This window comes from Oryzias latipes, chromosome 1, assembly GCF_002234675.1.
Source record: "Oryzias latipes chromosome 1, ASM223467v1".
NCBI lineage: Eukaryota > Metazoa > Chordata > Actinopteri > Beloniformes > Adrianichthyidae > Oryzias > Oryzias latipes.
In genome coordinates this window covers 30953506-30966366 of record NC_019859.2, presented here as the reverse complement: position 1 = coordinate 30966366, position 12861 = coordinate 30953506, and the positions used below count along the sequence as shown (strand labels likewise).

The following is a 12861-nucleotide window of genomic DNA, read 5'->3' as shown; positions in this document are numbered from 1 at the left end:
AAAACATAAATAATAAAAACAAACATACCATAGTTGCTATCAAAGATATTTACAAAATGTATTTTTTATCTCAAGAATCCCTCCTACTTACAGTTTTTCCCAATTGCTAAAACACTAAATGCCATTCCCTAAAACCAACTGATCCTTTGCCTTAACTTTTTCCCCCCAAATCTTCCCATTCTAGTCTTAACCTAAAGCACAATTTGCAGTTAACACGCAATTTGCAAAAGTCTAAATCTACTCTTTGCAGAACACACAATTTTGCACTTTTATAACAAAGTTTGCATTCACAAGACACAAGATGCAAAATGTTAAAGGGCCTATATCATGCTTTTCTTAAGCCTTTCAGAGTAAACTTTGTTGTTCACCCTTTGGCTAATCCAGTCAGGGGTTGCCATGGTAAATCAGCTTTTACTTATTCCCATGGGTGGTTCGGCAGACAGTCTTTATGCCGGATGCCCTTCCTGACTCAAAGCCTTTTAGAGTAAACTATATTGTTACGACCCCGGGGTGTGGGAGGGAAAAGGGAATCAAATTACAACAACACCGTATTAACTGATTTATTCGGAGCAATAAGCTACAACTGGTTCTGTCACATAGATATCCTCCCACATGGGATCACAACGTGATGTAGACAATGTTAACAATAATCAAAGAACATATGCCCGTAAAAAGAAGCATTTAAACATGGCGAGGATAAGTAGAAATCATACTAATGTGCCAAGAACCGAAACAAAACACAAATAAGTGCACAGAACACAAATGGCGAGCTGAAGAGTCAGCCGCCCTGGTGCTTGGGCCACGTCAGCTTATGTGTCCGTGCCTCCAGCGCAGAGGGGCGGGGCCGACGCTGTAGATGGAGTGACAGGCCAACTAGGACGATGAGGCAATGACGTCTAACCTAGAAGAAAGGAGATGGGCCGATCGCCTCCCAGATACCACCGCGTTCAATTAACATAACTAATAATCCAAGAAGAAAGCTCATCCACCCCCGAAAGACTCGGCACGTAACAATATCCACATTTATGATGATATATTACCTTTGGCACACTAAACAACACATTTTTGAATGAAATATTAGTTATTTTCACGGCTCATTTTCCTGCCCGAAAGTAAGACGACTCAATCTCTGAGGCTCCGCCTTTCGCTCCGTGTGGGTGCCGCCCATTTTATGACATCATCCTAGAACCAGTCTCGGCAGCGTGTTACCAGCGTGTCTTAGTTTCTTCCTAAAAAACAAACAACATCTGAACTTTTACAAAGATGGATGTGCACATTGTGCAAATAAAAGGAAAGCGTTTAGCCAATCGCCACTAGCTCCATGGAGAAAGTGTGTGTGTGTGTGTGTGTGTGTGTTAGCTTGGGGACGGTGCTGACAGCACAGACTCTTCCTGGAAGGGGTGGTTCCTCACTTTGTGATGTCACAGTGTGAGGATCCGCTCATTTTTTTGGATTGGGAGGGACCTTGGCTCAGAGAGCAGGTTTTCAGATGAACACTTAGAAATGCGCAAATGGGGCAAATTACAACTTTGGGGTTATTTTCTGTCAGGAACACTTAAAAGCTCAAAAAGTTGATTTTGGTCTAATGGTTTGATATTGTCCCTTTAACAAAAAGAGGCTAAACTCAAACTCTGCTCCAATACAGCAGTCACCATTAACACAAAACCCTTGTTGCAAATTAACTACAGCAAAAAGAAGGACAGTTCTGGAACTAAGAAGGTTTTCAAGGATGAACAACAGAGCAAGGCAAGTCAGACATAGATCCAGACTTGAACCTGCACCAAGACCCAGACCAGCACCAAGGCCTAAACCTGAACCAAGACCCGGACCAAAACAAAGAACAAACATCCTGATGAGATCTGGGCAACAGTTATTGACCGTATGCTGATTTATGGACTGACCTTGAGGGAATCGGGTCAAAAGGTCAACCGTCAACACAGCAGATTCACTGTGGCATTAAAATAATTATATAAACATTCAACAAGAAAATGACAGAGAAGATATTGTGGTTTTTTTACGACTGGGATAATGTCAATTTTCACAAAAATCTGCTTATCTTACAGTTACATCATGCAAATCTACAATTTGTAATAGTCTTATTTCCACCTTATTCTCCATTCCTTAGATAGACAACTTTATTTATCCATTTGGGAGGTTCCCGCATGGAAATTGACAAAATTAACCAAATTGAAGTTTTTCTTTTCTTGTTGGTTTTGGAATGTGTACGAGAGACAACCATACACTCCTGTACATTTGGCCTATATTTTCAAAAATCATCTTTGGTGATTGGTGAAATTGGTCTAGAAAATGTGTTTTAACAATTGGGAAAACTGTAGCAAATTCTTTACAAAAAAAAAAAAACTTAAACAGATAAACAAACTAAAAAACAAGATAAAAAAAACAAGGAGAAAATGCGCAACAGTTATGGAAAACTCAAAAAGTTCCACTTCTGCAGAAATATTTAAGCAAAAAGATGAAAAAGGGGGGATACTTTGTACTACTCTGTGTTTACTCATCAGTGAAAGTAAACAGCTGAGGAGACAGCAGTTGATGTTTGTTCCACAGACAAATGGATAGAACAGTGTCTGTATTTCAACTGAAGATGGAGGATGGGGCGACTTTTTTTCTGCTGTCTTCACTTCTGCTCTTTACCTCCGGTGCATCCGGGGATGACAATGGTATTGTTTTCTCTTTTTTTCAATAGATTTCGCTACTGAATAATCAAATACAGGATATTGTTGTGTATTTCTTTGCCTGCTTCAACCTCTTATGTCAGAGATTCCAAATTAAAACAAATCCAGAAAAAAAGGAGAGGCCAGTTCTTTTGGTAAAAAGATTTCTGTTGGTAAAACCTTGCCTACACAAAGAGTGTAGAGCGTACATATACCCATGTGTTCATGGTTTTGAGCTGCAGAGCTCGAAGATTTGGGATTACTGCATTAAAAACTCTGACGTTAACTAGGTTAAAAAGTATTTTTATGATAATTCAGTCGTTTCTAGTTTTTAAACATTTCTTGAGACTGGACATATTGTTCTAAATAAATGTTTTTCTTCCAGCTACGTGTGTTAGACCCATCCTGGATGCCAACATTGAGTTGGTCAGTGACCAGAGGCACTTTAGCCCCGGTGTGGCAATAGCACTGTCCTGTAAACAAGGATACACCCCTGTGTCGGGTCCCCGCAGGATCGTCTGTACCATCGACGGAATGTGGACAAAAACCAGATACATGTGCATACGTAGGTCATTCTGGCTTTTTACATGCATGTTCTTTTGAGAGTTCCTTTAATGTTTTTACTCTTTATTATTTTTTCTCTTGTTTTTGTGTTTCCTAAATGTTTTAGCCCGTTTGGTTCACTAATGCTCATTCGACCTATCCTTTGTAAACTTTTTTTATAAAAGTTTTTTTAAAGAAAGGTGTTGCCTTTTATCTGTTCTCATTTGACACTTTATTGTGGTTATTCTTGCAAGCAATGTTTTTTTTACTCCTTTAAAATTCAGTTTTTTTATTTTTTTTACTTAAAAAAACACTGATCACTCATTAGTTTATATTATAGTGTGTATCTGTGTTCTTCTACAGCTTTTATGGACATTTGGTAATTCTTTTAATTCTTTTTTTTGTATTTTTTACAATGTTCATTACCTTATTTGATACTTTATTTGACTATAGCTGTGCTTCCATTGACTATGAACTTGCACAAATTGGATTTGCGATAACAATTTCGCTTAACTGAAACACAACGATTTCACCCCCCAAAAAAAACAACCTGGCATTTATCAAAAAAAAGGAATTGCGTTTGGAGGAGGTGTTTTTCAAGGTGTATCGAAATGGACATATTTGCCAAAACTGCAATAGAAACACTTTTTTCAAATTAAAAGACTCAGATAGTGATGTCAGTGCGTTTGTTGGTAGGAACTGGCTGCTTTGGTCGCTCGCTGCACAGCGGGCGCCAAAGGAGGCCCCACAGCCTCACACAGCTCGTCAAAAGTTTAGCCTTTCATGTGGAATTGTTGGATCCACAGCTCCTCTGTCAAATCACCAACCACCATTTCCCAAAATCACTTCATCTATAGACACTCCCACGTGTAAGGAGTTGGCCGCTCCACGGCCCGAATAAGACGCCAACGTCTCCTTTGCTAGACGATGAAGAGCGCTAGAGCCGCGGCAGAAATGTGAAAGTATCTGATGTAAATTATTATCCGTCATCATGTTTTTGAATGAGTCGGTTTGTGTTTATTCACATAATTGTGATTTAATGGAAACAGTGTAATTGCGAAATTTTGTTTTTTCGACATTTCTAGAATTTTGGTACGGTTTTGCGCATGTAAATGCAGCTAAGAACAGTTTTGTTAAATAGTTACAAACACATAATACAGTTTTTTAAATGATCCCATTTGTGCAGAACTATTACAGATTTTTTTTTAGTTGGAAATTTTCCTGCACTTTATGCACAACGTTTCTAAATGTTTGCAGCAAAGCGATGTCCCTACCCTGATCCACCATCCAATGGAGAACTGCATTATGAAGACACCGTGTACCTCAGTACCATTAACTACACTTGTAACGAAGGGTAACACTAAACCTTTTATCAAACTTTTTTTGTTGTGGTTGCACTGACAGAAACACTGAACGGACCCAAGGGTCATATTAGTTTCAGTTTGGGACTTTTCTAACGATTATCTAGAATGTCAAGCAGAGTGGGCTTTTGTTTTGAAATCCCTGAAATTGAAGATTGATGGATTTGTTGCACAATATGACAGGATGGTCAGAAACCCAAAATGTCTTAGCAGCTAATTACTGTCAAATAATTAATCCACAGATAATGGAAGCAGCAAACTGATCTGTTTTTGAAAAAAAACAGCACAAGATTTGTGTTAATTTTAGGGAGGGTACACACCTTACTGCAGATTAAATTATGATTATTCATGAGCAAAGCGACTAAAGAGAGAAGGGTTTGAAAAAGCAGCACCAACGAGAATCCTTTAAAACAAAAACATGATCCATGTTTACATTTTTTTCACCAGGCCAAAGCAGAAAATATGTAACACTTTTGTTAAACTTAAACTTTAAGTGTTATCTTTCCTCCTTTAGCAAATCTTCCAGCAGAAAGTTAACAGGATTTGACTTTAATAATTTCATGTGTATTATTCCTATTTGATTGCTTGAAATAAACCATTTCAAATCAAAAATCAAATCAAATCAAAATCAAATCAAACATGAGACAAGCGCTTGTGCTCTGACAATGCCGCAGAAGCTGACCCTCATGTCAGCCAAACGTATTTGATGTAGATGACTGTAGATGGCTGGTTAACCTTTACTTGACCAGGATTTAAAAAAAGTCATTGAGATTAAAAATCTCTTTTGCAAGAGCGTCCTGGCCAATAGGCAGCAGCACAACAAAAACACACATTTCTCCTTTACACTCACACTCAATCAACATAAAAAAAGGTAGTCTTAAATAAAGTATTTGCAGTTTGATAGCTTTGTCTCACGTTAACGTGAAAGTAATTTGAAAGAGTCCAGAGAAACAAATTCTTTCAATTTAAAACTGAAAGAATTGGTTTTAAAAACACAATTGAACAATTTAAAAACACAAGATTTTATTTGCTTGAAATTTAAAAAGGAAATAGAACTAAAATAACAGTAAAATGTAATTTCCATTAAACAGAAAATTCTGTTATGCGTTGTTAATATAGTTGACTTTTCCAAACAAAGCTGAAATTGTAAATATTTAACTTTAAATGTATTTTCTGAGTTTTCTGGAAGCTCTAGCTCTAAATCTGAACTAGTTCTGAGCCTGGTATCATTTTAACAGATGACTCGTGTCAGTTATGTGCCCAGAGATAAAAAAAATCAGCCTAATCTTAACCTTTATTAGGTATCACAATTCCAGTTCATTTGTGAACAGAACGCTATGGCACTAAGCCCTCCACACCGGGATATCTGTGAGCCTCTGGAAAACTCCTCAGTCTATGTTCAGCTTTAAGCTCCTCAGCCGACATGTTTCACAGGTTAATCTAGTTTTTGCATGTTTTTGCTTGTTAACCCCTTTCCAATGCACACAGTTCAGCTCATCATCTCTGCAGAGGTGCGGGGCTCTACAATGATTTCTCTGTGACTGAATAAATTGGCTCCACACAGGTATACATTGGACGGATCCAGCACTGCTGTGTGCCAAGCCAACGGGACGTGGAGCACACCAGCTCCTGAGTGCAAGGGTAAGAAAAATTCTTCCAATCTACCTGGATTGTTTCACATAAATTCATTTCCTGTAAATAAGCTAACATCTGGGTGGCCTGTTGCAGCTGTGTCATGTGGTCTCGCTCCAATTCCACAGTTCGGAATGATCATCTATGATAAAATGGTCAGAGGAAACCAAACTTATTTTGGCATCGGAGGAACTTATAGATGTCTGCCTCCCTTGGCACTCTTTGGTAATCCAAGGGCTGAGTGCACTATCAACGGGACTTGGGCCGAGACGCCTGAATGTCGAGGTACAAATGCTACTAGAACTGTTGATCCCAAGCAAGCCAAAAGTCTTTGTTTCCTGTTTTTGAAAATCTGAAAATCTGTTTTTGCAGGTTAATTTGAGTTTTTTATAGGCCAAGTTACATAAAAAAAAAGAGTTTTTTATAAACAGTTAATGAACTTTACTATAGGATGCCCTGAGAAGATTGAGAGTTACTCAACGGTTAATGTTATTTTTTCAAATATCAAAATTAAAAAACCCACACATGCCGGTGCAGCAGAAATACCGATAGCCAACGCATCGTCAGAAACAAAAGTAGAGCCAGCAGCTTTTGTGCAGCTGGAAATTCAGGTGTGTGACAAAGTCAATTCAGTTTGAATTTTATGTCCGATTTATAAAATGAAACTTTCTAAAGACAGATATTGGGCCAACGGCAGCACAAGAGGAAACATAAATACAAAAAAACTACAAGTACTGCAGTGTACAGTTAAAACTAAATAAAAACTGGGGGGAAATGGAAGTGAATCTATTAAAAAATGTAAAGTGAGGACAGATAGAGCTTTTGCTAAAAGTCCATTCCACCTTTTTTAGGAGCCACAATTGCAAAAAGAAGAGAAATCCATCCAGCATGTCTTAGTGTCACTCTAGGAAAAGACAAGAGAAGCTGACCAGCAGATCAGTCCCCTTTGGAGTGGCAGCCTAAAGATCCAAGACATGTAAAGGCTCCTGAATGCATCAGAATTAATATAACTGTTTAAAACTAAAATTAAAGGAGGAATGTGATACCATTTCCATTTTAAAGTGATGAATCTCAGAGTAAAGGCAGCATAAGAACAAGGAGGAAGTGAGTGAAAACAATTTTTAAATTGGCTTAAGACTAGTTTGCAGATAGTTTTTTTTAACTGAAAGTCAAAACTTTACAGTGTTAATGAACAGTTAGCTGACGCTTGGTAACTTCCGACTTGGGCCCCTTTTACTTTTAAGGATGTCTAACACAAGATCTGCAAATGTTCAAGAAGAGCTGTTAAATGCTCTTGTTAGGTCTTTGGGAATATTGCGTTTATGAGCAAAATCGAGCCATCTGTTCTTGACAAGAACTTTTCTGAATATCCAAAAGTTTCCCCATTTTTACCTGAGTAAGGATCAGTGCTAAGCAACATGAACATTAAATCAGCATAAACTGGCGTCTGGCTCTTCAGTTTGCAATAAAAGGACAACAATGCTCCCCGACAGTGGTGACCTGCCCTCCCCCAGAGAACATTGAAAAAGGCTACATGTCTAATGAAGACAGGAGAGATTTCGACTTCAGGGAATCAGTGAAATATGGCTGTGAAGGCGACTACGTGCTGGAGGGAAATATGGAAATAGTTTGCCAGCAGAATGGGAACTGGTCTGAAATGCCGTCCTGTAAGGGTAAGACACCAATTCCTGTAAGAAATATTTAAGCTACATTCAAAATTCTGATGTGTAACATACACTTTTTTAGTTTGAAAATTAACATTTCTCAAGTAATCACTTCAGAATAACTCAAGCTGTATTTTGCACTTTTCTTTTGTCTTCTTTCATTTTCTTTGTGCAAATCACACCCAAAAAAAAAATCCCTCAATGCAAAGACATACTAAAGATCACAACAAGAAGAAAAACGTCAAAACGAATGCTTAAAAAAACAATGTTACATTTTACAAATCAAAACTAAACTCCGCCGCAGTGGTTGGCGCTCTTGCCTCACAGCAAGAAGGCCCCCGGTTCAATTCCCGGCTGGGGGGCCTGAACCAGAACATCGATGGGGGACCTTTCTGTGTGGAGTTTGCATGTTCTCCCCGTGCATGCGTGTGTTTTCTCCGGGGACTCCGGCTTCCTCCCACATCCAGAAACATGCTTCATAGGTTATTAGGTTAATCAAAATTGTCCCTATGTGTGAATGTGAGAGTGAATGGGTGCTATGAAACTTCCCTGATTGGATGATTTGAGTTTTTTCAAATGCATCTTTAATGTCAGCATACTTAAAAAATTATTATGATTAGTACAAAGCAAATCCAGTATTGTTTCATGCTAAATGACTTTCTGTCAAAATGATGGAGAAATGTCATCATCCAATCAGTGATAGTCCCACACACACCTGCCTTTTCCAGTTTCCGTAAAAAAGAAAAAGTATTTCATAAAGCAAAAGTAATTTCCACAAACCAAAATGTAATGTGGAAAAACTGAAACACAATAGGAAGCTGGAAAAGGGAAGTTTGCTAGGTGCAGGACTGTCACACTGGGTTCACTTCCGAGGGTGTGTAATGAGCCAAAATCCAGTGTCAGTCTCTAAACTGGACCGGGTCCTTGGCGTTGTTTCCTATCTGGGACATCTGGTATGTTGAAAATACATGGTTGTGGCAGGAAGGGCATCCGGCGTAAAACTCTCTGCCAAAAGTGTGGTGATAAGCCAAAATGAGGACAACAGTATATAGTATATCCAGGCTCGCTTCATGCTAAATAACTTTTCAGGTGGACAAACATCATCATCCAATACCTTTTCCAGTTTTTGTAAAAAAAAGAAAAAAAAACATTTCAGAAACTGTAAAGTAATTTGAGTTTTTTCTTTTTAATTTCACTTCTTTCTTTATTTTTTGGAATTGTGTTTTCATTTCTAAAATGTAATGTTTTTTTGTTCTGTTTTAATTGTTGTGATCATTTATATGTTTTTGCATTGTGTGATTTGTTGGTGTGATTTTCTCTTTAGGGCCACCGTAGTTACAGACTTCAAACCCACACAACTACCTTCAAAGATGTTTTACTTTAACTCTGGGTTTGGACAAATTCATAACATTATCACATTCACAGTTGCCATAGACAGTTGCACACATCTGTGACAGATGAAATATCGGTAATTTGTTCTTTTTTTTGCTGTATTATTTTTTAATATTTGATATTAAAAAACTGAAAATAACAGGCACAGCTCTAGACCCACACGTTATTTACAGTAAGTTTACCTGAGGTGATAACTCACAACTATTTAAAGACACAGCATTGCAAAAAAAAAAAACCTGGTTACTTTTTTTGTTTAAAATGATTCTTTTGAAGTAACGTTATGTCTTCAATTTTCAAACATTGTATTTTCTGTTTGTGGTTTTCAGCTCCTTGTCCTGTTGGAATACAAGGAGTAAAAATACAGTATAGAGGGGAGAAAATGTGGATTGCTGACTTAAAAACGAAAGCCATCTTACACAAAGAAATATTGTCAGTCTACTGCAAGGACACAGTCAGGAACTGTAGTTATGCTGTTCCAGTGCAGTGCTTAGACGGAGGGCTCAGACTCCCAGAATGCTTTGAAGGTAAGACACCTTATTTGTACTATGATGGCAGCAAAAAGAGCAGCACAATGTTTTTGTTTAACATGAGTTCCTTTATAAGTAAAAAACAAAACAAAAAACTTTGCCCATAATGTCCAAATATGACCAACTCTTAACCTCAAAACTTTAAAAACCAAAATGATGTCCAACTTACTACTTGATAATAGGTTTCTATTTTTAACCTGGGTGAAGATTAAACACATTTTTCTCCAGGGTTTAAATGCAGACTTATCATACATCAAATTCTTAACCAATTTGGTGCTGTTTCTTTTTCCAGCAACCTTATTCTCTTCAGGCGGTTTGAAATGAGTCCTAATATCAACCATTGTTAGAAGAAACTGTGAAGACATTAGCCTTGTTTCCACTGAGTGGTCTGCTATTTTGAGCGTTTCCATTATAAAATGGACCATTAAGGCCCGTACACACCGGGACGAATATTTGCCAGCGTTTTTCAACACGTTTTTTTGTGTTCACACCCAGGCGATTTTCGCTGACGATGAGCCGAGCGAACATGCAATTTCATTCCCTGACATTAGATGGCGCTTAATGTAAATCAGAAATACTCCTGTACACAAGGTGGCGCTGCGCAACTTTACACTTCTTAAAGTCGCTTTTCACTCAAAAGAAGAGAGCAATTATTTACGCGCTTGTCAGAATCATACAAAAAACATTAATATTTCCAGCACCAGTAGCTCCAGCTCCAGTTCCAGCGATGAAGAAATTATTGTTCTGTTGAATGATGAAAGACGCCGGAAAAGACGTCGATTTTGGGTACATCTCATAGTTACAAGAAGAGAAGAACATGGGGAGTTTTATCGACTGGTACAGGAGCTGAAAATTTATCATGAGCGTTTTCAGGGATATTTTAGAATGTCCGTCAGTGAGTGCATCTTCTTCGTCTTATTTCTTCGCGGCAGTGTAGACGCTACTTGGTGTATATCTTCTTTGCCGTTACGTATGTGTGCTCAGCAAGACAGTTTTGTGTTTGAGCGCCCCCAAGTTGTGTTTTACTGTAACTTCAGAAGCTCCAGACACGCATGCAAAAGCGCCATTCTCATTGGTCGTATGGTTTTTGACGCGGCGCGTCAAACCAAAAAAACGAACCCGAGGCGTTTTTAAAAAATGACGCTTTTACGCGTGGCGTTTTTCACGTCGATGTGCACACTCACATTGGTGCCCTTTGTTTAGTCATGAGGCGTTAAACGTCGGCGAATATCGCGCACGGAATTCGTCCCGGTGTGCACGGCCCTTTAGGCCGTACCATTTTTTGGACCCCCGTTTTGATTCATGAAAAAAATGGACTGGTTAGGGCGGAGCAACAGTTGAAATCCGTTGATTGACTGGAGGTCATTACAATAAAAGAAAGTGCCTAGAAAGCGACTGTTTTCCTCTTCCCTGCCTGCAATCTTTTCTCAAACAACATTAAATGACTAACCAAGCGGGACAAAAATGAGCTGCTCGACAACCTCCATTGTTGCTGTCACCCTGCATGCACCGTCACAGTCCAACTGAGTATAAACACACTCACCTGAATCACCTGGACCATTCTAAACCGGACCAGACTCCTTAACCCTTGTGCTATCCTATGGGGTCCAGATGACCCGATCCTTACAGTGACGTATTATCCCTAGCATGACAAAAAGGTGGATAAAGGTGAAGAGGATTTCATGTAATCCATGGACACCAGTGAAGATCACAAATCATTGAAGAAAAAAGGTTTAGCGCACTGTCTAGTGGGGTCTAGATGACCCAACTCCCAATGTTAAAGTGCCTAGGATAGCACAAGGGTTAATGGAAACAAGGCCAATGTGGCTCTAATTCTTTTGCTCCAGTAAAGAGACCTACAGAAAAAAGTTAATTTAATTGAAGATTCGAAATAAACAACGTTGCAAAACACAAAATAAATACATTTGATCATTTTAGATGTTTAATCAAAATAGTTTTTTCCTTTAAGCTGTTATGGTTCTTTGATCTGCTCTTCAAAATAAAATGTACTTTTGTTTAGTAAGTGTTGTTATCATCTCTTATTAGATATTCTGCACTTGATAAATTAGGGAATTTGCCTTCCTACATTTTTCCAGTTTTTTTATTTAAATTTATTATTATTACTTTGTTTTATGACATGTTTGTTATTTTATGTTTCTTTCCATAGAACCCAGTGTGATTGGATACAACTCAAATTCAACTTCACTTCATTCAGAACTTCAACAGTGCTGAGTTGGACACCCCTTTTGAAGAGAATGTAATACTATAACATCTTGAGTTTTGGGCTAAAAGTTTTTCCTTTTCATCTCAATGTTTTGTATGTACCTCATTTGCTTTAACCAAAGTATTTGTTTGCCTGTTCAGTCTCTATTAAAATCCTTTCCTTTTTAGTACTTAGACGAAAATAAATCCATTAAACAGGATAAAGTTCATAAAGTTTTCTCATATTTGGAATTTTGTCAAGTGGTTTTGAATTGTTTACTTGTCCATGCAAAAATAGAGGTCTAATATACACTTACATGCAACTTTCTTATATCTCAACATCATACACCCATCAATTCCTCAGTGACAGCTTGTATCTAAGTAGCTGTCATATCAGAGAAGAGACAGAGTAGTCAGGATCCAGGCGACAGTCAGGGCAGGCAGCAAGCAAACTGCAAACACTTTATTTCAGACTGCCTTTTTTTATGTTGAGTGTGAGTGTAAATGAGAAATGTGTGTTATTGTTGTGCTGTTGACTCTTGGCCAGGACACTCTTGCAAAATAGATATTTAATCTCAATGAGTTTTTTTTTCCTGGTTAAATAAAGGTGAAATAAAAATAAACAGGGACAAACATAACGCTCAGTAAGGAAGGCAGAGTGGCACAAACAATACTTTACACTGAGTGAGGCTTGGTACAGTGCTTAAGTAGACTCTGAATGATTGAGTGAATGAGAGTCAGGTGTGTGGCACCCAGGAAGTGCACACTGGGGTTGCTGGGAGATGAAGTGCATTCAGTACTCTGGAGATGATTCCCTCTAGTGACCAGAGGGGGAGACAGAGTTCAGAGTACAATAGCCTCTGTTGGC

The 12861-nt window shown here is 38.2% G+C and overlaps 1 protein-coding gene across 1 annotated transcript; it reads left to right on the top strand.

Moving 5' to 3' along the window:
* The first annotated feature begins 2536 nt into the window (after positions 1–2536).
* Positions 2537–12227, top strand: LOC101166938 (beta-2-glycoprotein 1). The gene is made up of 8 exons (XM_004066208.4): positions 2537–2678; positions 3058–3237; positions 4473–4569; positions 6141–6217; positions 6305–6493; positions 7702–7881; positions 9591–9788; positions 11959–12227. The coding sequence occupies exons 1-8, from the start codon at positions 2570–2572 to the stop codon at positions 12021–12023; spliced, it is 1095 nt and encodes a 364-aa protein (XP_004066256.3). The 5' UTR covers positions 2537–2569; the 3' UTR covers positions 12024–12227.
* Positions 12228–12861: the final 634 nt, after the last annotated feature.

What these genes read in the sequence shown, in the direction of transcription:
- LOC101166938 (XM_004066208.4), top strand. Translation starts at nt 2,570, where the DNA reads ATGGATAGAACAGTGTCTGTATTTCAACTGAAGATGGAGGATGGGGCG. An exon ending in AACCAGATACATGTGCATAC is followed by an intron (nt 3,238 to 4,472) that starts GTAGGTCATTCT and finishes AAATGTTTGCAG; the next exon opens with CAAAGCGATGTCCCTACCCT. An exon ending in AACTACACTTGTAACGAAGG is followed by an intron (nt 4,570 to 6,140) that starts GTAACACTAAAC and finishes GGCTCCACACAG; the next exon opens with GTATACATTGGACGGATCCA.